This window comes from Lagopus leucura, unplaced genomic scaffold (genome assembly GCF_019238085.1).
Source record: "Lagopus leucura isolate 7727_CA_CO unplaced genomic scaffold, USGS_WTPT01 Super-Scaffold_100047, whole genome shotgun sequence".
Classification (NCBI taxonomy): Eukaryota; Metazoa; Chordata; class Aves; order Galliformes; family Phasianidae; genus Lagopus; species Lagopus leucura.
Window position 1 is genome coordinate 125,232 of NW_024962293.1, and position 22,311 is coordinate 147,542.

Genomic DNA, 22,311 nt, shown 5'->3' on the forward strand with positions numbered 1-22,311 from the left:
TGAAATCGAGAGAGGAAAACGAGTGCATTGAAGAGATCAGAAGCTCCTTTCCAAGCGTGTATCTGGTGCAGGTAATTGCTAACTGACCTGAGGGGCTCTTGAAATCGACCTAATGCAGCAGATTGTGCTGCACGGAGCAACTTGGAGGCTGGGGACAGGCACACACACGTGGCATTCCCTGCAGGCAGGCTGGGGCAGCGATGGGCAGCAGTTTCCTGCAGGAGCCCAGGGATAACCCCTTCCCCACCTGCACTTCGCTCAGTTTGGGCAGCACCTGTGGCCAGCAGTATGACAGCCCTCATTCTCTTTGCTTTTACGGCTACAGAGGAAGCAGCACAAAGTACCCCTTGGCTGCTGGTCACACGCTCCCTGCTGCCAGTTCACCCCAGGACCAGGGCCATTAGCTGCTGCCTCTGGCAGCTCCCTGCGCCCCGCAGCCCTTTGCAGCTCTTTGCTCACAGGTGTTAAAGGTTCCTTTCAAGGCGCACCCCTCTGCTTCCTCTGCAATCCAGGCGTTTTTTTAATAAATAGCACTTGCTTTGGCTCTGCGATGCCTATTTGGCTTCAAGCTTTCATCTCTGCCACTGGTTGTGCCCAGCATGAAATGCTGCCACTCAGACTACAAAAATTAATGGTTGGGGCAGTCATTTGTAGCAGTGACTCAGCTCTCACCCTGCTGGTCCAGTCCCAGACTGTGGCTTGAAGAAAGCCCGACAGCAAGAGTTTGGAGTTTCTGGTGGGCAGGCGGCAGAGAGGTGATGAGGAGAGGATGCCCCACTGCTATGGGATGGCTCACACAGTGCCCTTCTGCAGCCAGCACAGACACTCTGTTCCAAGCAGTGTTTACTCCGAGACCTACAGCTAGATGCACGGCTCACCACTTAGGCAGAGTGAGACAGGAGGCATCCCCTAAATGTGCAAAGAAAACGCAGGAAAGGCAGAGGTCTGGGCTACACAGAAGGATCCCAGCTAGGCTGAAAGCTTAGAGCAAGGCTAACTGGAAGGAGGAGCATGACACAGCCTCCTCTCATGATTCTCTCTCTAGTAAATACACATGCATGCACACGCACTCCCACGTGCTTTTCTGTGCCCTTACACCCTCTGAGAGAGGGGAGAAGCAGCGCTCAGAGCAACTGTAATCTTCCCATAAAGACAGGAGAGCTGTGGTGCAGTCACATGCAGTGAAAGCCCCAATTTTGCTGCAAAAAGCTGTGGAGAGCAGGTAAGTTGGAAAATAGCAGTAGTTTATTTCTGGTATTAGGATGGTCTTTGGACTCGCACCCCAGCAAGGCACAGCAACGTGACCCCTTTTGGAGTACGCTGGTGCTGTAATGGCTGAGCTCATTAGCCTGAAAAATAACGTGGCTGGGAGGGAGCAGCAAAGCCCCAGCACTGCAGGTGAAGGAGCCCCTGTCCAGTGCCTGCATCTGGAGGTACAGCATGAAAACCCATCCTTTCCCATGCCCAACCCCCTCCTGTGCAAACCCTGCCCAGCCGTCGCCAACAGATCCACCGCCTTTTAACAGACGTCTGTGCATGCCATGTGAACTCCTTGGCTCCTACAGCCCCTCTCATAGAGGGCTGCCTTTGAAATACACTTTCTTTGCACCATGTGTTTTTCTTCTGTCTCTGCTAACAGATTTCCCTGTGAATCATTTCATGATACGTGTGTGCAGCTGCAGGAACCCAAGCCTCCCCAAAGGCACAGCACAAGAGCACCATGTCGAGCTCACTCAGTAACCAGGATCCAGGGAACAATCCTAACGTTATAACAAACATGAGTATTTCCAAATGGCAAATTGTGTCATCTCTCCTACGTCACGAGTGTAGAACCTACCAGTGTAGGAACTTCTAGAACAGACTGAAATGTAGCCCACCTTGCCCTTTGCCCACAGAACGAAGTTTAGCTGTTCTGTATTCCTTCCTTTCCTTTTTCCAGGGCTACCACACTACCAACCCCACCTGCCCCTCCGAAGCCAACCTAACCTCTGCATTTCATACAGCGCTTCACAGCATGAAGTCCACAATACACTTTTACCTAGAGTCCTCCAGAAGATGCAGCCTTGAAGAACAGATTCTGAGTCACAGTTTTCGGATGTACTTTAGGGCCACATTTGCTATAACTTGGGATTTTCCTGGGAAATACTCCTGCTTTCTGTAAATGCTCCATATCTGTTACCAGAGGTGATTTCTCCTTTCCAAAGGGCAGTCCTCCTGTCCAGACTTCTGCTGTTGCAGCTTCTGGCTCTCATTCATTGGATGCTTGCCTTTCCTTTCATACCACATACAGAATTCCAATTCTGTCAGCTCCACGGTTTTACTGCAGGTCTTCAATCATGTCACAGACTGATTGGCTTCTGCTCGCATGAAAAAATTTACAGGAAGTCGTTGTTTCGTAGGATACATAACCACGTTTTGTCACGTTTATATTTTCTCTTCCACGTTTCTCTCCTCCTCTGACCCTACGCACAGAGACTGGCGCTTTCACGTTAGCGTTTCTTTCATCTACACTAATTGCTGTTAAATGGATCTCAAACTGCCTGATAGTTTCCATTCTCAACTGCATCCCAGCAGGGAAGGGTTTAATGCTGGACCCTGTGATATGCTTGTTAGTTCTTCCAAGAGCTCTCAGAAGCCATCAAAGATCATACTTACATTTTGTGAGAGCCACCTTACAAAAGAGGTGTATATATGAGGAAAGATTGCCTCCACTGCGGCTGCTATGAACCAGCCCTGACAAATGTGACATCTTTCTGAACAGCAAATTGCAGGAGGTTAAAAATAATTTCCCAGCGTATCTGTGTCCCTCGTCTCAAGAAGCAGCAACACCTGGCGTTACGCAAACACAGGCCATGGAGAGCACTGATGGGAACACACATCCCTGGGATGCAAAGAGCTCTGCTTCCTGACCCCGAGGGGTTGCAGAGCCGAGCAGAGCTGTGCTCTGTGCTCAGCAAAGATGAGCACCTCGGCCAAACCCTCTGCATCTCCATCACACAGTGCACTGCAAACCCCTTCCTCCTCCAGCCACGCCTGCAGCCCTCAGCCTGAGGATCAAAGGTGCCGGCAGCAGCAAACCCAAACTCAGCTCTCCTGCTGAAGTTCAGCAGCAGAGCAGCACAAAGGCACTGGCTGGATAGCAGCTCCCAATGCCTCATTCCTCCTGGTTCTGCCATCGGTGCCACAGCAGTTTCAATAGCAACAGGCGATCCGTGAGTGCTGTTTGAAAAGAGAAGTGTCTGAGCAGCGGTGCAGTGGGGTAGGAAAGCACTGCCTCATCCAGGACAGACTCCCAGAGGCATTTTCTAGCAGCAGGGACCCCTTGAGACAAAGTATAATCCCTCTGTGATCATCGCCATCCCTCCAAAGATGCCTAGGAGCCTTTCTGAAATTCAAAGAGACCCTTTGTGCTATCCCTCTCTTTCCCTCTCTCAACACAAACTTTTGCTTGCGGAAACCTCTCTGAAGGCCATTTGAGAACAAGCTGCCAAACATGAGTGCCCATGGATGTGGCTCCCACCATCTTTGTCACAGAAGAACTCCCAGGTTCTGACAGCCATTCAGCTTTTGACTTACGTTCAGTTGTAAATTTCTTTACAGCAGGTCATGTTTGTCCATTGCCTTCTTCTCTATGCTTCATTGCAGCTGGAACAGACACAACAGTCTGCCATTTAACCCCTCCTGGACCTAGGCTGTCAAGCAGGATGCTGCACTTCATTCCACGGCACTCTCAAGCCTTGCAGCAATCTTCTGATGCTGGGGAGCTGCTCCTGTACAAACAGCCTCAGTCCAGGCTGCCAGGAGCTGGGAAGGCAACATCCACACAGAAATGTTCAGTGCGGCTCCTCAGGGTGTTCTTGAGATTGCTTTTGGAGCAGCATAGCCCTGGGACAGGTGTGGGGATCAGGCCTCACATGGCACTTCCTTCCCTGAAACTTCAAACAGCATCGAACCTGAATTATTCACTTGTAATCCCTTGGAGCTGGCAGCAGCTCAGAGAGGATCCAGTTCAGGTGCTAAGAAGCAAGCAAGAAAAAAAGAACCCATTAAATTTAAAAACCTCTGAGTCATAACATGTAAAAATATATTCAGGACAGGAGCCAGGCCAGGATGGGGATGCTGGGTGCAAGCACCATGCTGGCAGCTCTCTGAGTATGAGCAGGTAGGACAAAGATGAGGGAATCTGGGGCTGAGGAAGGTCCTGGGCTTGGTGGGCCCTAGATGCTCAGCTCTGACACCTCTTCCAACTCCTTGCAGTCCCTTGTCTTCTCTCTGTGATGTCACTGTGGTAAGGAAAGAGCAGGAGACAGGAATAGAGGAAGCAGAGCAGGGCTAAGAAAGGCTGAAATACATAGTCCTCCTCCATAAGAGACTGCCCTCTCCCTCCCCACTGCCAGAACCTTGACACAGCCTCTGCAGAGGTGTTAGGGGTCCTCAAACCAAGGTGCAGAGCAGCTCTCCCCAGGGACACATTCAAGGAGCCCGGAGCTGCCCTTGCAGCAATGTAATCTGAAAGCTCCTGTTTGCTAAGACCATAGAATCACAGCATGGCTTGGGTTGGAAGGGACCTTCAGGATCACCTAGTTCCATCCCCCTGCTGTGCAAAAAGCAGCTCTGGAGAGACACAAACTACAGAGAGCTGTAATGGAAAGCATTTAAAAAGTCATGCTCCAGCAGCCTGGCTGCCCAGCAGCCTCAGCTCACTCCTGCTGTGAGTGCTCCATCACTCCTGAACCAAACTGGACTGATGAGGGAGAAACACTCCATCTCAGGGCTGGAAACGTACTCTGCAGCTGCCAGGAGCTGGCTGCTGGGCATAGGGTGAGCAGCAGGCACCCAAGGGCAATGCTGCTTTGCCCTGGGCCATACAGAAATGCCTCCAGCCAGCTGCACAGAGTCTCAAGAGCTCTGTCCATCCTCCTGCTGTAGTGCTTTAGCTCTCCATGTCCAGTGCTCTGGACCCAAACCCAGACTGCGCTCTATGTCTTGGGAACAGGTGCTCACTGGCGCCTGCGGGCAGCGTGGCAATTTGTTTGTTCACCCTCCCTCAAATCCATCTCTACAAGCAAAGCAGCTTTGTGCTTCCTCACCCAATGAACTGACAGAGCACCAGAGCAAGGTCAGGGTACTGAGCAAACTGGTGCAAGTAAAAAATGGTGAGGGTTTTTTGCTGGGTGCAGAATGCAGATGAAGGTCTGGGGAAGGTCTCTGGGCAGCTAGAAAGACCAGGGCAAGCAGGAAGGTCACGCATCCAGCAAAATTTGGTGTTTGTCTCTTCATCAGAACTTGCCACCTCAACCCGAGCACTCTTACCATCTAGATAGAGGAATGTCCCACCTACCGTCTGGCACCCTTCCCACCTCAACAGCTGAGTACAGCCCCTTATTGCTGTCACACCCCAAAATCTGTTCCTTTGCACGGCTCGGAGGAGTGCTGATCCCATCACCCCACCACACCCCAGCTGCTCACTGCTGCAGAGCAGAGCCAGGCAAACAGCTCTTCAAGAACAAAGCTCTTTCCTGAGTGGGTTTGGCTGCCTCGCTTGCAACTAAATATTCAGAGGCACTGTGTGCTAGCCCTTTGATCAGCAATTTATCTCTCCATGCCACAAGTTTCCTGCAGCCTGGCATTTCCTCCCTGTGCTCAGCCCAGCTCCCAGGAGCCTGGGAGACAGGTGTGAGAAATTAGCTATAGGGACTAACGCTCTGACAGGAACCAGCACCAAAAGCAGAGGACAGAGCGTAATGTTTATTACACTTGAAGCAAAGCAAACATGTGGCCTACTTATGTATCTACAGAGAATTAATTGGGGAGCTCCACAAAGCAGTAGATTATAAATTAGAATCATTTTCACCAACTTCAGCCCATTCGTCTTATTTCACACCAGGGCTGTCAGTGCTGCCTGACGCGGCCGTGAGAGGCCCTGGACCACTGGCTGCTGCCACGGAGGGTCTGCCAGCAGAGAGCCCCATGGGCATGGCATACCTGATCCCACAGGGAGAGGATGGGGTCAAGCCAAGGCGTTTCCTTGAACAGAAAGCAAAGCCAGAGACTCGAGAATGGCTGTAGAGGTGCTGAGATGCCACAGCACTCACCTACAGGGCTATGCAGTGCTCTGCACCATTAGCATCAGCTCTGGTTGGACCAAGGCCCAGTAAGTGCTCCAAAGGCATTTCAGGCATTCTGGTCTGGATCCAGAACACCCAGAGCAGCCCCCGACCTCCAGATGGTGACACCTTGCCAGCACATCACAAAACAAAGGATTAGAATAACTCAGATTTGGCCTATAAATACTTACCAATTCCCAAGGGGACAGCACGCAAAATATCACATTGATGCTGGGATCATTTCTCTCCGAAAGGTCACCTGCTGCCTGGCTGGAAGGAGCAGTAAAACAGCCCATGAAGGTTGCACAAGGTCTGAAGATCCGCTCCTGAAGGTGCCATTTGGGTCTGGCAAACAGACCACAGCCCCTGATTTTGACTCTCCTGCCTTTCACAGCAACCAGAGGTAAACAGAACCAAAAGTGGGGTTGGATCCTCTCAGCATCCACCTGTCTCCTACAAAACCACTCCATGAAAGGTGTCTGCAGGGTTCTGGTTTCCTCAGGCACCAAATGGTTTCTGCTGAGAGTCTTTTCAATTTGTGTTGTGTCTTCAGTGTAGCCAGGAGCAACACACAGGAGTAGGCTGGGGACAGGGGTATGCAGGTGATGCTCTTCCCAACTACAATTTTCAGCTCTGGGAACAGCCGCCTATTTGTAATCAGCCCTTTCCACCAAGCTTCCCAGAAGCAGGATGCCCAGGAGCTGCCAAGGGCTTTGGAGCTGCAGTACAAGCCTTGCCACTGCTAACAGGGCCAGACAAGCTCCTTCCCATGGCAGGGACTCACGTCAAACTGTTCTTTTTGCAGCTGCAGCAACTTGCATTGACACACAGGCCATCTGGTTCAGCAGTACCACCGGAGCTCGCACCAGAAAAGCTGTACAGTCAGGGCAGAGCCCACCATGCACCCTGGCCCAGATGCAGAGCGCCCGCTGCAGGGTTCCTCCTGGCTCTGACAGCATGGAGAAGCCCAGGGCCTCATTCTGCTGCCAGGCCCCGTGCCAGAGCTTCACACCCCGTAATCGCTGCTCTCCATGCAGCAGCTGCAGCCCTCGCTCTGCGCCTGGCTGGCTGGTAATTTGTATCGTTAAGCGAGAGTTCGTTCGAATGGCATTCCTAATTAGTACAGCAATACTATTAGCATTGCTAACGCATTCCAAACGTTTTCATTAACGCATTCTGACACCGTGTAAAAGCAGTGCTGGGGAAGAGCCCGGGGTGAGGAAGCTGGGTGAAAAGGCAGCATCCCTGCTCCAGCACTGCTGGCCCTGATAAACGGCAACCAGCAGAAGCTGAACTGGGTCAGATCTGTGCCACTGCGCGTGCACAAACACCCATGTGTGTGGCAGGGAATCACAGCGACAGAAGTGATCCAGAGAGGGAATTTCAGGACAAAAGAAGAAAACTGGTAGAAGGGAGCTGGTGGGGGCAGGGGCAATAAACCAAAATGTAAGCTGAATAAATTATTTACTGCAAGAAACAATGTGAAGTTACTTACTCTGGCTCTCTGCATCCTAAATGGGATCTACAGCATTTCTCACATCTCCCCAGCGTGCCGACTGATTTTTTTGTTACAATTGGATGCATGAGGCTGGGGCAATCTTATAAAGGACTCCAAGAGATCGGTTTAGCATTGATCATGTGCTGAATTTAAAGGCTTTTCACATCCATCTGCTGTCGCTCTTCGAGTGATAGGTCAGCTGGGACCTGGGCACGCACTGCACCCTGCGGCTGGGCTGCTGTAGGAGCCTTCTGTATGAGAAATGTCCCAACTTCACAAACCAGCAGAACAGAATAGAAAAAAAAATGACTCTTACAGGTCCACATTTACTCAACAGACCTGGAAAATGAATGGCAGCAATCTCAACATCTACATGGTCTGGTCTGACAGAGGCAGGGATACCTCTGTATTCTTGGCAAGCAGGAGAGCAGCTCACAGTTTGGGAAACGGGCAGCTCCAAGCTGGGATGTGCTGGCTGTCCTGTGCATGTAGCTCTGCCAGCAGCTGATGCACGTACTCTGGATCCCAGGTTTTCAGATGGAACAGGAGGAGTTACAGCAAAGAGCAGCAGAGTAATTGTGACTTAATACCATCCCATGTTTTTTATTACACTCAGAGTATTAAATTGATAGCTTGGTACCAGAGGCCAGAAGTGCCATCTCTCAGCATGATGAAATCTATGAAGCCCATGAACAGGAGAAAACGGTGAGATTTATAAAGGCATCCGTAAAATTAACGTTTGGGTGAGAATGTGGGAGAGCAGAGAGCATGAAATGCAGCAGCAGGCTGTCAAGAACCCCTCTGCACATACAGAGCTGTCAGTCCAACAGACCATTGCCTGGGTGCATCCTCCTGCACTGGTGCTCAGCTGGATGGGGCCCCAGGGCCTCACTACTGCCACGAAGAAGGGCCGCTTACCCAGACCAGCTGACACTGTGTTGCACAGCACACACTTCTGCATGCAGACACCATGGCACATCCTACCTGTATGCACTCAGACACGTGCCATACACACCCTGCTGCCTCCAATGCTCAGTGTAAATGGAGGTGTTGCCACCACTGCCTGCAGTATGACTGGTTTGCAATTAAAGCAATGAAATGTTTATACAGGAATAAATCTATGTTAATGAGGTGAATTCCGTTCCTCCCCTGGCAGACTAGGAACTTGGGGAAGATGGATATCTGATGTGCACTGCTTCCAGCCAGTAGCTAGGCTTGGGAGCAGGAAGGCAAAGGGGAGTAACTCTGGCAGGTGGTTAGTTGTGCTCTGGAGACACCAACAGTTTGATTTCCATCTGGTTTCCCCTACAAGGGGCTAGCAGGAGAGACCAGAACAGTACCAGGAGGCTGGTTGAGCTAGTTTATTCCCTGGAAAGTGAACAGCACCTGGCTCAAAGAATTAGGAAGAAAACACAAAATTCAGGCAGCAACACTACCAAAGATTAAGGACATGCTGCTCCCAGCCCTTCCACCTCAACAGCCTGTTCAAAAAGTCCTTTGCTAGCAGCAGGGGTTATGCAGGAGGAAATCCCCATGCAGGTCATCCTCAACTCTCCTCTGTTCCTCAGAAGCACTACAACTAATCCCTGTTGCCTGCCTACATGAGAAACCACGGAGACACAGAATCCAATTAGCTTGAAACCCAGCTCTGGCTCCCACACAGCATCTTCCTTCTAATAGAGCTGTGAAGCTGCAGAGATAAATGGTGCATTAGGATTCCAGTGGGATATGACATGCAAGGATGGCTCTGGAACTGCAGCTGCAGCCCAGGGAATGAGTGAGACTCCAATGCACCTCTACCAAGCACCTCTCTCTATCTATGCATCACACCAGCTCTTCCTCACTTGTCCTGCAGCACCACGTGAGTGAACCCAGGTGCACATAGTGAAACCTGAGGACAGAGGCTATGGCCATGCCTGCAGCACTCACTCTCTCCTTTGCACCCACAGTAAATTACCTGCTTTGCAGATTGCAGCAACAACTTAACAGTATTAATTTATTGTGTCCTGTCTTTAACAAACACCATTATCATATCACCAGCCAGGATTATGCAAATCCGAGGAAAGGAATTATTTCTCTCCCCAAAGTCACCTTGATTTATCAGCGTTAGCCCAAAATGAAACAGAAGTTGCTTTAATAGTTGTTAAACACATGACCACACACCCGAGGGGCTGTGAGAGCCCCAGGTGATAAAATGCACATCCAGGCCAGGCACAGCCCAGCTGGGTGACCCTCAATATCCACAGGTGACACAGGGACAGCTCTGTGCTGGCTCCCATATCTGCTCCATCGTTTTTTCTTTGCAAGATCCACAGGTGGCAGAGAAAGATACAGGTGCACTGAACAGCCACGCTGCGTGGGTTTGCCTGGAAGCAGCACAGAGCTGTGTACAGACTGATGCTTGTGGCACGTGTTTCACACCACAGACAAGCTGCAAGGAGGAATGAGGACGAATGACCACCACAGTCACAGCCCAAGATGTGGGATGCCACACCTCTGCATGGCACAGCAAACCCTGGGATCAAGGCTGCTTCTTGTCTCATGAGAAGTCAGTCAGTCTCTTTCCTGCTGCATGTTCAGTCTGGTTTCTCCCCCAGCTGCTCACCACTAGTCCTCCTTTCCAGTTGTGTCTGATGTCTTCTGATCATCCCAAGCCTCCTCATGCACTGCCCCGTGTCAGGCCCTGCCTTTACTGTCCTTGCAGAGTTGGAAGGAAGCTTGGAAAGGGTCTTTATCCTGGCCTTGCGAGTCCCAGGGATGAAACCCTCCTAATGCAGCCAGCCCTGCCCACAGCAGCACCTCTCCACAGACGTGAACGCCTTGCAGACAGACACTGCTCTGCTGAGCGTAGGGACAAGGGAGACCAGAGGCAGGAAAGCATGTGCAAAGCTACAGCACAGGAGGGATGCAATGGCAGAGAGAGAAACAGGGAAGGCAATTCAATTTTCAGAGGCTGTCCCACCAATTCAACACAGAGATGATAAGAAACCCATTTCCAGCGATAGGCACCCTAATCCCCAGCCATCCTGCATTTCCATTTCTGAGAGGCACCGTTTCCAACAGGGAGGCATTTTCCCATCTAGGTTTGCTAGAAGGGACAGTGCTGGATTAAATACCAATTTTCCCAGCACTATTTAACTCCTTCTGCACCCACTCTTGCCACTTACGTGAGCACTGGATGCGCGTGGCAGTGGGACAGCTGCTGCAGTCCCCTGCAACAGACACTGGGTGCCTCTCATGGGATTCTGCCAGAGCACTGCAGCCTGCAGAGACAGAGCCAAGGGTGAGCAGTGCAGCTTAGGTCAATTTATTACTGCTCAAGGTATGGTTCTCAGAACTGTGGGACTGGAATCCTGTAGTGAAGCCTACAAAGGCCTTGCTTCCCACATAGAGCAGGACTCCTCACCACCTGGGATCCACTAGGCTGCTGCACTCCTGAAATACCAGCATGGTTTATCCTCAGGTGCTTGCAGCCAACCCTCTGTGTTTCCATCACACAGCCCAGTGCTCTCCCTCTGCAGAGACTCTCCATTTTTCCTTCTTTCCTTACACCAGGGCTCTTACCCACAATTTACATCAGTCCCTCACTGTACTGTTATTTACTGGATCAGAAATGACGAATGGCAACACAAAGGGGCTGGGCCCAGTGCACAGGGAGTGCTGATGCAGCAGTAGCCAAGGGAGCTGTATGCTAGGGGGAGAGACCCACAACACGGGGCTAAGGGAACAGCCAAGGACCAAATTCCTCTCACACCTTCACCATTCAAGGCAAGATTTTTAGCAGAAGCTTCTGTAAGAAACACCCACATGACAAAGAATAGAGATGAGCACTGCGTGAGCTGCGCCTGTCCTCTATGCTCCTGAGAGCTACGCTTCCCATGGAGCCCCGGCTGGTGCCACTGCAGATTTAAGGCACAAGAAACAAACACCAAAAATGCTTCAGCCCTGGGGGAAGAGGAGCACCTGCTGGAAAGACAGAGTAAACGTAAGCATTACCACTCCTCCCCCTCGTAATCTCCCAGCTGTGGAGAGTTTGATCTGCATTCAGCAGTAATCTAAAGCAGGCTCTTTAGCGCAGGTGCCCATTACTGCCTGCTAATGTAAGCAGCTCTGATAAAGCAATCACCCAGTCCTGCAAAGCTGAGAAGTTTAAGAGCAACTCAGATGGCAGGGCTATGTAATCTAGAGGGGGTCTTGTAGGACAGTTCTGTGCCCCACCAAAGCCCTTTGAATGCTGGGCAGAATGAGTTCTTGCACTCATGCCCTCTAGCTTCTGCAACTGCATCTCTCACCATTCTCATTCCTTGTTTTCTGTGTCCTTTTCTGGTTAGATGCCTTCCCCTCCTCTTCTCTGTTTAAAGCCTCCATTTTGCTTGCTTTTCCATGGAAGATGTGGCAGTGGGGAAGGCAGCTAAACCAAGGGCCAAGTGCCAATGATGGAAACAAGTATATACAATTCCCAGCAAAAACTCACTGTTCTTTGTTCTCTTACCCTCCAGGACCTGCCAACCTGGTGGGTTTGACAGTGGGCAATGACAGTGAGACTGACCCACCTGGGCTAATATCAGGCAGAGGGGAAATCAGTCATTCATGGGCCACAGAGTCCTTTTTTGCTCTACACAGAGCACTCTGTCTCCTGCATACGCTATTAGTCGGGAAAGAAGAGATGTGGATGGTTGTGGTGAGTGGGATGGCGCTGACGATCCGTTCTGGTGCCCACATTTCTAAAGGGATTTTGAAAAAATAAAAAAAAAAAAAAAGTAGGATGTACAGAAGAATGACAAATGTGATTTGGAGGCTGGAAAAAACATTTGCCAGAGACAGAATGAAAGAGTTCAGTCTGTTATCTCACCAAAAAGGGAGCCTGAGAGGTGATTTGATTGTAAGCACTTCACAGAGAGAAAATACTTGGTGTGAAAGAGCTCTTTAACTTTGTGAAGAAAAGAGGCTGGAGCTTGTAGTCAAGCAAGTGCAAATAGGAAACACAGCACCAGGCCACGCTACCAGGGAAGTGCCATCTGCTCTGCCTCCTAGCATCCTCCATCCTGTCATGGAAAATACATCAGCTGAGAGATACTGAGTTCATTACAGGCTAAAGAAGATAATGGCATTTCTCACTTGGAGTTACACAGGGCCCCCGGATAACTGAACAGTCACTTCAGGCCTTAAAATCCATGAAGCTGGCAGCACGAGGTCCAGCAGCACTGTGTGCAGAGGCACTCCATCACCTGCAGGGAGCTCTGGTCTCACCTGCCACCTGGGGACGGACCTGGGATCAGTGCCCACCTCTGCCCAAACCCACAATGGACAGCACTACTACTAGGATGGCTACTGGGATGGCTGGGGTCACCCCTGGTGGGAGCAAGGCTTCCTTTCTGAGGCTGGCGCGAGGACAGGTAACAAGAATATTCCTCCAGGCCCTCCCCCCACACGTGGGCTCCTTTCTCATCACACTGTTCCTACCACCCACACCAAAGCCCATCAGACTGCAGTGCAGAACTGCCTCCCCTCCCTGTGCCAACAGCAGGGGAGTTCAGCTGTGGGCTCTGATAAGAGTGTTAACAGGAAGGGCAAGGCTGCCGAACATCAAAGAATACAGATGTAGGGAAGAATGAGAGCTTCAAGGGGAATCCTGCAGGCTGCACCCTGCACAGGTAGGCGGTCAGATGCTGAGGAGCACTGGCAGATTGAGGACAACTTCCTGGAAGGAAACTGGGGAGAATGTTCGCAGTGCACTTGTGTCAAGGAAGCCAAAGACCTGTCCCAGGGCAAAAGCTATGCTGGGTTTGCCGTTTTCTCTCACAAGAAACAAATTTGGAGGAAAGTGTTGGGCAGAAGGAGCATCCAGCTCCATAGAACATGCAGAGGACAAGAAAAAGTTGAGGATCTGCAGGCTTTTGAGAGCTGGGAGTAGACCCTGCCTGCAGAGCTTATTATAGCAAGGCCAATCTGCACCCGTTCCAGAATCTGGACAGCTGTCAGCCATGCCAGCCCAGTGACAGCAGTATGCCACATGTTCTTGCCCACCCCTCCTCTTTCAGGCCTGACTCCAATGTCACTGTCCCTGTCTTAACAATTTTGCAAGTTAAGTCCTCCAAAACCACATAGCTTTTAAACTCACACTAGCACAGGGAATACCCCTGTGGTATCTGTGCCACAACAGCAGCCTATCAGGGCAGCCTAGCGCCCTGTCCAAGTGTCTGCAGGATTACCCCTGGCTTTCCAGCTCCTCTTACGAAGAGAACCAGGGCATCTCAGGAAAGAAAACATTAAACATGAGCCAGCTACACACACTGGCATTTTAATTGCTAGCTACACAGCAGGTGATAGGTCAAGGGAAGCGATGATCCATCTGTACCCGTATTTTGTAAACACTATGAAGAATACTGCATCTAACTTCCCCCCAATACAGGAAAAGACACAGACAAATTAAAATGAGTTCAGTAGAGAACCAGCAAGGCATTCAGGGATTGGAATATCTGCTCTGGAAGGAAAAGCACAGGGAGCCAGGTTTGTTCAGCCTAGGGAAGAGATGGCTTTGGGGGCCCTCAATGCAATCAGTACCCACACAGGAGCTACCTGAGAAAACAGAACAGAGCTCTTGGCAGTGGTGCCTGCTGAGAGAATCCAAGAAGTTCCTGCTTGGCTTGGGCTGATCCAGCTCATCTCACAGATGGAGAATGCAAGGCTGCAGTACCCAGCACCAACTCCAACACCTTCTCCACAGATTGTTCCACTGAAAACTTTCAACATCTGAACACAAAGGAGCAGCTCTACATCAACTTCCACACTTATCACATCCGCCAGGCAGGGTCTGCCTCACACAGGAGATGCTGAAACATGACATGAGAAGAATTACTAGGCAGAGATCAGGAGAATGGCTCTTGGCACATTCATGAGGATGCCACCAATTAGTGCAATCACAGGCCTTGGCTACATCTTCCTGCTTGTGACTTTCATTAACAATTGCACGGTCAATTCTGCTACTTTTCACTGGGCAAGTTGCCACAAGGCAGCAGCAGCAGCAGCTCTGCTCCCAGCAAGGTCCTGAGCAGGGCAGCCACTGGGTGCTGCCTCAAGCTCCAGCCAGCCTCACAGACCTCCCTCTCTGCTCCTGCCAGAAAGAAGACCACCTGGGAGAGGGAAGCAAAAGCCACCACCACCACCACCGCTTTCTTAACTCTCAGACAGCCCTCTTTTGGCTACATCACCTTTCCTAATGCAAAACAAGACAAACAATTCTGCCCATGAGGCCATTCCCAACCTACCTCTCAGGTAAGCGTGACTGCACGAAGAGGTGTCATTCCCATGCACGGGGTGCAGACTAGGAGCAAAGGTTCATCACCACCCTTGGAGCGCAGAGACTTAAGGCTGTGAACACCAAAACCTCAACACTGCAGTGCTGAAAGGGAGAGCCTTGGCACTGAAGTAGGGGCAAGAATTTGCCATGGCAAAAATCACAAATGCATGTGAGCCCTGACAGTAAGCTTGGTGATAAGACCTTGTTTTCTGGGCAGAGAACTGGAAAGTGCAAAGGGGTTTGCAGGGACGATTTCTACTTGCCCTCAGAGTGTTTGCTGCATTGAAATACCAGCAGGAAGGCAAGCAGCTGTTGCTCAAGTAAAGAGACCTCCTGGGAGGAGGCAGGGAGCAAAAATCAGAGTCCATGTAAAAACCTGGCCTTACAGGCAAGGACACAACTTGTGGAAGGAGGGCAGCACCTTTGAGATTCATCCAGCTTTGCTTCCACTCATTAATTAGTTCAAACATCATCAATATTCAACCACAGCCCTCTACTTCCTGTGCCTGGCTGTGTGTCAGTGTGTGCAGACCTGCACAGACCTCCCCAGCAGGAACACGTGTGCATGTTCTCCCCACCTGAGGTGCTGGCATACCCACACTGCCACACACACAGCTCTTCTCAGCACTGCAGCGCTCATGCATTCCAGCATGTCCAACCTTCACAGTCTCCCATTGGGAAAGAGAGGCCAACCAAACTGTGCCAACACACAATGGCACAAAAGATGATGACCTCCCATCCTCAAGCAGCTCCTGACTTAGGGCTGGTGAGAGAAGGGTCTGCACGACCACCTCACTCCTCTCACTGTGTACCCAAGTCTACAACAGCTTCAGTGACAACAGGAGGCCCTGACTATTTCTGTTCCAAAAGGTATTAGCAGCACATATAACTGGAGTAAATGTCAGTGATGCATTTGTCACCAAGAAGTTGTATCTAGGTCAGAAATGCAAAATGTTGGACATTAGGCTGCAGGGCATCAACTCTACCTTAAAGAAGAAACTCTGGAAGCAACAGACTGCAGAGCCCTACAGCTCCCAAGAACCTGCACAGGCACAATTAAATTTTATCTTTCAGCACCATATGGGATGCAAATCTTTGTGAACAAAGTCACCTTACCTCAGATTTGCAGGGACCTGAAATCCAAAGAACTACGCAGTAAAAAGAAGCCAAGAGTAGAAAGTTCCAAGGAGAGTGAAAAGGGAAAGGCAAAGAGCAACTGCAACACTGCTAACAGCCCACGTGCAGAAAGCATCATTGCCCCCCAGTATGTAAAAACAGTATTTAGTGCTTACAAAAGAAGATGGTGCTTACACCTCTCAGCAGGGCAAACAGGTGAACCCTAGTGGAAGCATCAGGAGCCCTAACTATTGGAAAAATCCAGCCAGTGACAGAACAAACCATTCCCACTCTAGGACATGTCCCACTTGGCACACAGGATCCCCTGGGGTGCTGCCAGGCCACCAGCACTGCTTCAGGAGCATTGCATGAGGTAGCTGCTCCACCTGCTGTCTGCTTTAAAGCAAGACACCAGGGTCCTTTAGAACACCATGAAAAATGATCAGCATTAACAAGTTTTCCTCAGAACCATTTTTTTTTCCCCCTCCAGATATGCTCCTGATTAAAGACACCAAGAAAGGCCTCCTGTCTCAAAGCTACCGAGTAAAATCAATGGAGGGGCAACCAGTCAAGATGTTTCAGGTTCTCAGAGTATGACAAATTCACTTCAATGCTCAGCTCCGCTCAAGAGAAAGCCTGCATCGCTGAACCTTTGGGAAGTGTTCTCAAAGTCATTCCCACCTCAAAAACTGTACAAGCTCACACAGCAAACAGAACTGCCAGAGAGGTGAAAATTCTGCCAGGCAGAGAAAAATAAAGAGCTGCTGCCCAACCCCATTTCAGGCTCAGCATAAAGGCAATAGATACACCTTAAATCCTGCGCTATGCCATTTCCCCAGACCAAATTTCAGCTCTCACTGACCCAAACCACTGGGGCAGACATAAGGTTCCAACAGTGAAACAGAATACTACGTGTTCTTAGGATATAGGGTCCTGTTGGCACATCAAGGTAGACAAATCCTCCTCAGCTGGCAAACAGGACCCGTAATCCTAGAGGTCAAGCAACCTGCTGATGAGCAAGTATTTGTCCAAATCAATTGGGCATGCAGTAGAAAGGACACTGTGGGTCTGAGAGAAAGTTCAAAAGAGAAGTGATCTCTGCTTGCTGAAGCACAGCTACATAATGTGCAGACAGTAGGGAATCAGAAAACTAGTTTATTGAAAATAAAAACCAAACCACCAAAACCAACCAACCAGACATAAAAAATACATACTTTCTGAAAAGCTTACTGCTCAAGCTAAGTGCACCCTCTGCCACCTTGGCTGTAGGGCCAGCAGGACTCCCTGCACCCTTGTTCTTTCTCTGCCCAACATAATTTGGCTGAATTTAATTGGTCCCAAATACCAGCAAATAGGTAAGCATCCCTCTCTTACATACATACGTGAAGGTCACCAAGCACAAAGGCCCTTTCTCACTAGGACAAGTCTTGGGAATTACATGCAATTATCTGCTCCCACAAAGACAGGAGCTCCCATTTGCCAGAACCACAAAACGAGCACAGGAAGATGCACCTACCTTCCTCTTTGGAGCTAAAGCCTAAACACCACTAAAACCATCCTGGAACCACTCAGCCTGCAGTCCAGACATGTCCATATTTGATCCGCAGTTCATGGTCTACAATGTCAATATAAAGCCTTCAGGATTCCCTAGAAAGTTTTCTATAGCATTTCCCAGTCTCACCATTTACTTCTGCTGAACTGGGATTCATCTTCCAAGTCTGCTCTCCAGCAAAGCGTATTCCTTGCTTTCTGTGCAGCATTCACACTGCAGTACAACAGCAGGATTCCCAACTGGACCCTCATTCCCCTTTGGAAAGTCAAAGACACAGAATCTTAGACCTCCTTCCCAGGCAGTTGTCAGACAGACCTGGTAAGTACAGAGCAGGGGATTCTGCTTCACGTTCATTCAGTGTTGTTGTAGGGCTCCAACATCTTCTTCCTCCTCCCCATGCTCAGCGTGGTGCAGCAGCAGCTCCAGGTCAGGCTCAGAGTGTGTCTCTTTGTGTAGATTCAGTGTTTTCTCACCTGCGTGCAGACAGCTCGTTTACTAAAAGCCAGCTCAACCCTGCTGCTGGCAAGCAGCTGGAATCAGGTGCAGCTCCTGGTGAAACTGTAAAAACGCCTACAGAGAAACACAAAGGTATTGAAAACAGAATCACCTCTGGAATTTACGGCTTTGAGAATGACATGAAGAGAGATTCCTGACAGACAGACAGCAAAGCCAAGCCAGTTCAAGAGACTGAGGCGGTCTCCCAGCAAGTGTGTGGCAAGGAATAAAACACAGATTTCCTGTGAAAAGAAAAAACACGACAAGTGGCAGCACAGGGCCTGACGTGATGTGAATAAGTTATTTTGCAGCTCAAGCCCAAATCAAGATGTCAGGCTGCTGACTTCCACCAAGTGTTCTTGCATGTGTAGAAAGTTCTAAAAACAGATTCCAGAATCAGAACAACCTGTCAAACTGGGAGTGGGGATTTTATGTCCCCTGATTGAAATACTCATCTAATCTGGAAGTTATAGGATTACTACATAGCTGAGTTTCACGTGTCACCAACTAGCTCAGAAGTACATGCACTGCACTCGTCAAGGAAGGACAGAACATGGCAAACCGGACTGAGGTTTACCTGGGGTAAGGATAAACCAGAGGTTTACCTGGGGGTAAGGTTTACCAGACCTTATCCAGGTCTGATGCAAGAAAACGTTCTTCTTAACTCTCCTCCCTCCCACACCCTCCATCACTCATGAGGCCCACACATTCTAGTTTCTTCCAGATCCCACCAAACTTTGGATCTTAACATATTTAATTTCTCTGCCCTTTTTTGTCAGAGCAGCAGGGAACATGAGCCCTCACTGCAAAGACAGCAAGTCAAAGCATCAAGTTCCTGCGTGAGGAGAATAAAAATCATAGGGGATGACTTCTGAGGCTGTAAGGAAGTTCCCACCACATTAGGCTCGTTAGGGGCGACTCAGTACTTGCCCTGTAGTATTAGAACAGGAACCATGCCTTACCTTAAAAATACCAGCAATAGAAAGGGTGAGGCTAGATGTTCTGGAAACCAGGAGGAACTCAGAAAAGCCTAGACCAAAGGCAAGAATTCCACCCAACAACAGCTTTCCTACCATACAGAACGTCACTCCTGCTTCATGGAAATGGAAGAGCCTCTCTGATATGGACAAAGGCAGGCCTAGGAACAAGAAAGTGAGTAGCAGAGAACCCTTCCCAACCCCCAGGGTCCCCCCCAAAAGGCTCAGTTGAGCTTGAGTATTCCCCTTATTTCCACAAGCGTGGCAAGCTACAATTCTTATGTGCTCTGTGATATTCTACTTCAATTATATCTTGGTCCTTGTAACTCCAGGATTGCTTTGTAAAGTTCACAGATGTTCACTTCTCTGCATGAATCATCTTGAATCAGCTAAGCAAACTCCCAACAGCTCTATTAAGCTACCCCTGCTTTTCCTAATTAACTCACGCACCCTCAAACACTGCAAACAGAGGGAAGAGCACCAGGAACATGAGTGGCTGCAGGTGAAACATGATATCAATGGGGTTCTGGAGCCCTGCAAGAAGAGAATCAATAATGGTAACAAGAAGCCACAGAGTAAACAGTTCCTCGAGCTATTAGTACTACATGTAGATACAAATCTTCTCTGCAATGCCCAGGCTGATGCTGCTGCAGAGGCCAAAGAATCCTTAATACCCACCAGACGATCCCCATCCCAGGTTTCAAACGCTGTCCCTTAGACAAGAGGTTTTGTTTCTGCAGTTAAGTTACAGCCTCCTTATTCCCCACCTTTTGCCAGCACCGCCTCCCAGTTCCTGCTCTTTACATACCCAGTTCAGCCTTCTGCATAAGGATCTGCGTGAGAGTCCAGCGAACACCCCCAAGGAAAGAGGCACACAGCACCAGCATGAACCCCTGTGTGTTGAACTGCGTGGACTTGTAGGTGAACATGAAGAGCCCCCCAGCGATGAGCACAACCACCAGCACCAATGCCACCCTCTGGGTGAGAGCAAACACAAAATCACTACAAAGTCTCCTAGAGCTGAACAGACAGTTAACTCTTTCAGTCATCCACGCAATAGCATTCCTGCTCTGATTATGTTTCTCATGCATTTCATGCCTCCCTGCACCTGAGTTTCAGCCTCCTCAAAGCACTGCACCCCTTACCATTTCCTCCAGCTTGAAGAGCAGTGAAAACAGCAGGATGAAGAGGATGGCAGAGGATTTGGTCATCGTGTAGCTGCAAAGACCAAAATACGTTATCGTTATCTTCCAATGCAGTCCTTCCCAGTGAAGCACTATTGGGAAACAGATCAGTGTTATGCAGCTGCCAGACAGCCTAACACAGCTCCTGCATGCCAACCCCACCGGGCCACACGCAGCTCCAGATACTGACCCCAAAGCAGCACTTTCCAAACCCCACCAGATGACTCCCAAGGAAGATGAGATTTGTACTCACAGGGAGACGGTGACATACAGGAAGCTCCAGTTACTCAGCCCAATATCCAAGGAAGTTGACAAAGCTGAAGAATCAAAGAAAATGTTCTGAAGTTAATTGTCTTCCACCCCACAAAAGAAAACTCTGCTAACTGACCACAAACATAGAGCAGAGCCAGAAAAAAAAGAAAGGCTCTTTTCTCACTAACTTTTCAATACCAGCACAGCCTGGATATGCTCAGCTTTGTTTCTATCCTTTTCCCTGTGATTCAAGTTGAAGCCAAAGACTAAATTCCAACCAGAGAAAGCTGCTAATATAACAGAAACACTGGGCTCAGAAGAAGACTGCGAGGAGCAGCTTGTTTACCAGAGGCTCACACAGCCATCCAGACAGATCTTGACAGGCTGGGGAGGTTTGCTGACAAAATCCTCACACAGTTCAACAAGGATGAGGGCAGGGAGCACTTGGGAAGGAACAACTCCAGGCACAGTACACACAGCAAAAGGCTGAGATTACCTCATGGAACAGGTATTCTTAAAAACCATTTCCAGGCATGTGAAGGAGAAGAAAATCACGTGTAGTAGTCAGCAGAGATTCAGCAACGGGAAATCCTGCCTGCCCAATCTGATAAGCTTCTATAATGAAATCACTGTCCTGATGGATGAGAGGGGAGCCGTGGATACTGTCTTCCCAGACTTCTGACTCCCAGAAAATACACATGGTGAAGCTCTTGAAGCATGGGCTGGATGGGCAGTCAGCTAGATCAAAAACTGACTGAACAGCACGGCCCAGTGGGCAGCAATAAGTGGTACAGAGTGCGGCTGGGGGGCAGTAATGAGCAGGATACCCCAGGTGTCAATACTGCGTCCAGACCTGCTCAGTATCTTCATTAAAGATTTGGATGATGGGGCAAAGTGCACCCTCAGTAAATCCACGTGAACCCAGGGGGAGCTGCTGATGCACCAGAGGGTCAGGCAGTCACCCAGAGAGCTTTGCTCACAAAAACCTAATGAAGTTCACCATGGATAGGGGCAATCACATTTGGGAAGGAACAACCCCAGGCAGCAGTGGTGCTGGGCTGCCCGGGTGGAGGGCGGCTTTCCAGAAGACCTTAGAGACCCAGCGGGCAACACGAGGCAGCAGTGTGCCCTCCTTGCTGCTAAGGAAGCCACCTCTGGGCCACGTGTCACCAGCAGATCAACAGAAGTGATCCTTGCCCTCTACTCAGCACTGGTGGGGCCGCAGCCCGACACCGGGCCCCCGGTACAAGGGAAACACAAAGGGCAGGAGCACAGCACAGACCCACAAACAGATGAACGGAGCGGTACGACTCCCACGAGAGGCCGAGGGCTGGGTCCGTTCAGCGGAGGCTCAGGGAGACGCTACCGACGTCTGAACACCTCCCCGGCCGGAGGTAGTTGCCGTCATCCCGCACGCAACACAACCACGGCCAAAGCCGCGGGCAGCCCGCGCCGCCCCATCCCCGCCCGTACCTGCGGGCGCGGCTCGGCGGAGCCACTCGGCCCAGGACAGCGTCGGCGGCGGCCGCCCGGAGCGACAGCGCAGCACGGCGCGGCACAGCGCCGACAGCGCGAAGATGAGCAGGAGGTGCAGCAGCGTGGCGAGCAGCGGGAACGGGAAGCTCTGCGGGACCGACAGCCGCCGTCACCGCCGCCGCCCGCCTGCCCGCCGCCCCTCCGCCCGTCGCCCCGCACCTTCATCAGCCACTTGTTGTAGAAGGTGATGCCGATGGAGAAGCCGTAGTAGAGCAGCACCAGCGCCGCCACCAGCGCCGCCCGGCCCAGCGCCGCCGCGCCCGTCCCCATGCGCCCGCCCGGGGCCTCGCGGAG

At 50.5% G+C, this 22,311-nt stretch overlaps 1 protein-coding gene across 1 annotated transcript; it reads right to left on the bottom strand.

Annotated features, from left to right (window-relative positions):
• Nucleotides 1–1,223: 1,223 nt before the first annotated feature.
• Nucleotides 1,224–22,287, bottom strand: SLC35C2 (solute carrier family 35 member C2). Its single transcript, XM_042884872.1, has 9 exons — nt 22,177–22,287; nt 21,955–22,105; nt 20,483–20,546; nt 20,191–20,263; nt 19,854–20,022; nt 19,496–19,579; nt 19,031–19,206; nt 18,181–18,310; nt 1,224–18,046 (listed from the first exon to the last, which is right to left on the bottom strand). Exons 1-9 carry the CDS (start codon nt 22,285–22,287, stop codon nt 17,928–17,930), a joined length of 1,077 nt encoding a protein of 358 aa, XP_042740806.1. The 3' UTR covers nt 1,224–17,927.
• Nucleotides 22,288–22,311: the final 24 nt, after the last annotated feature.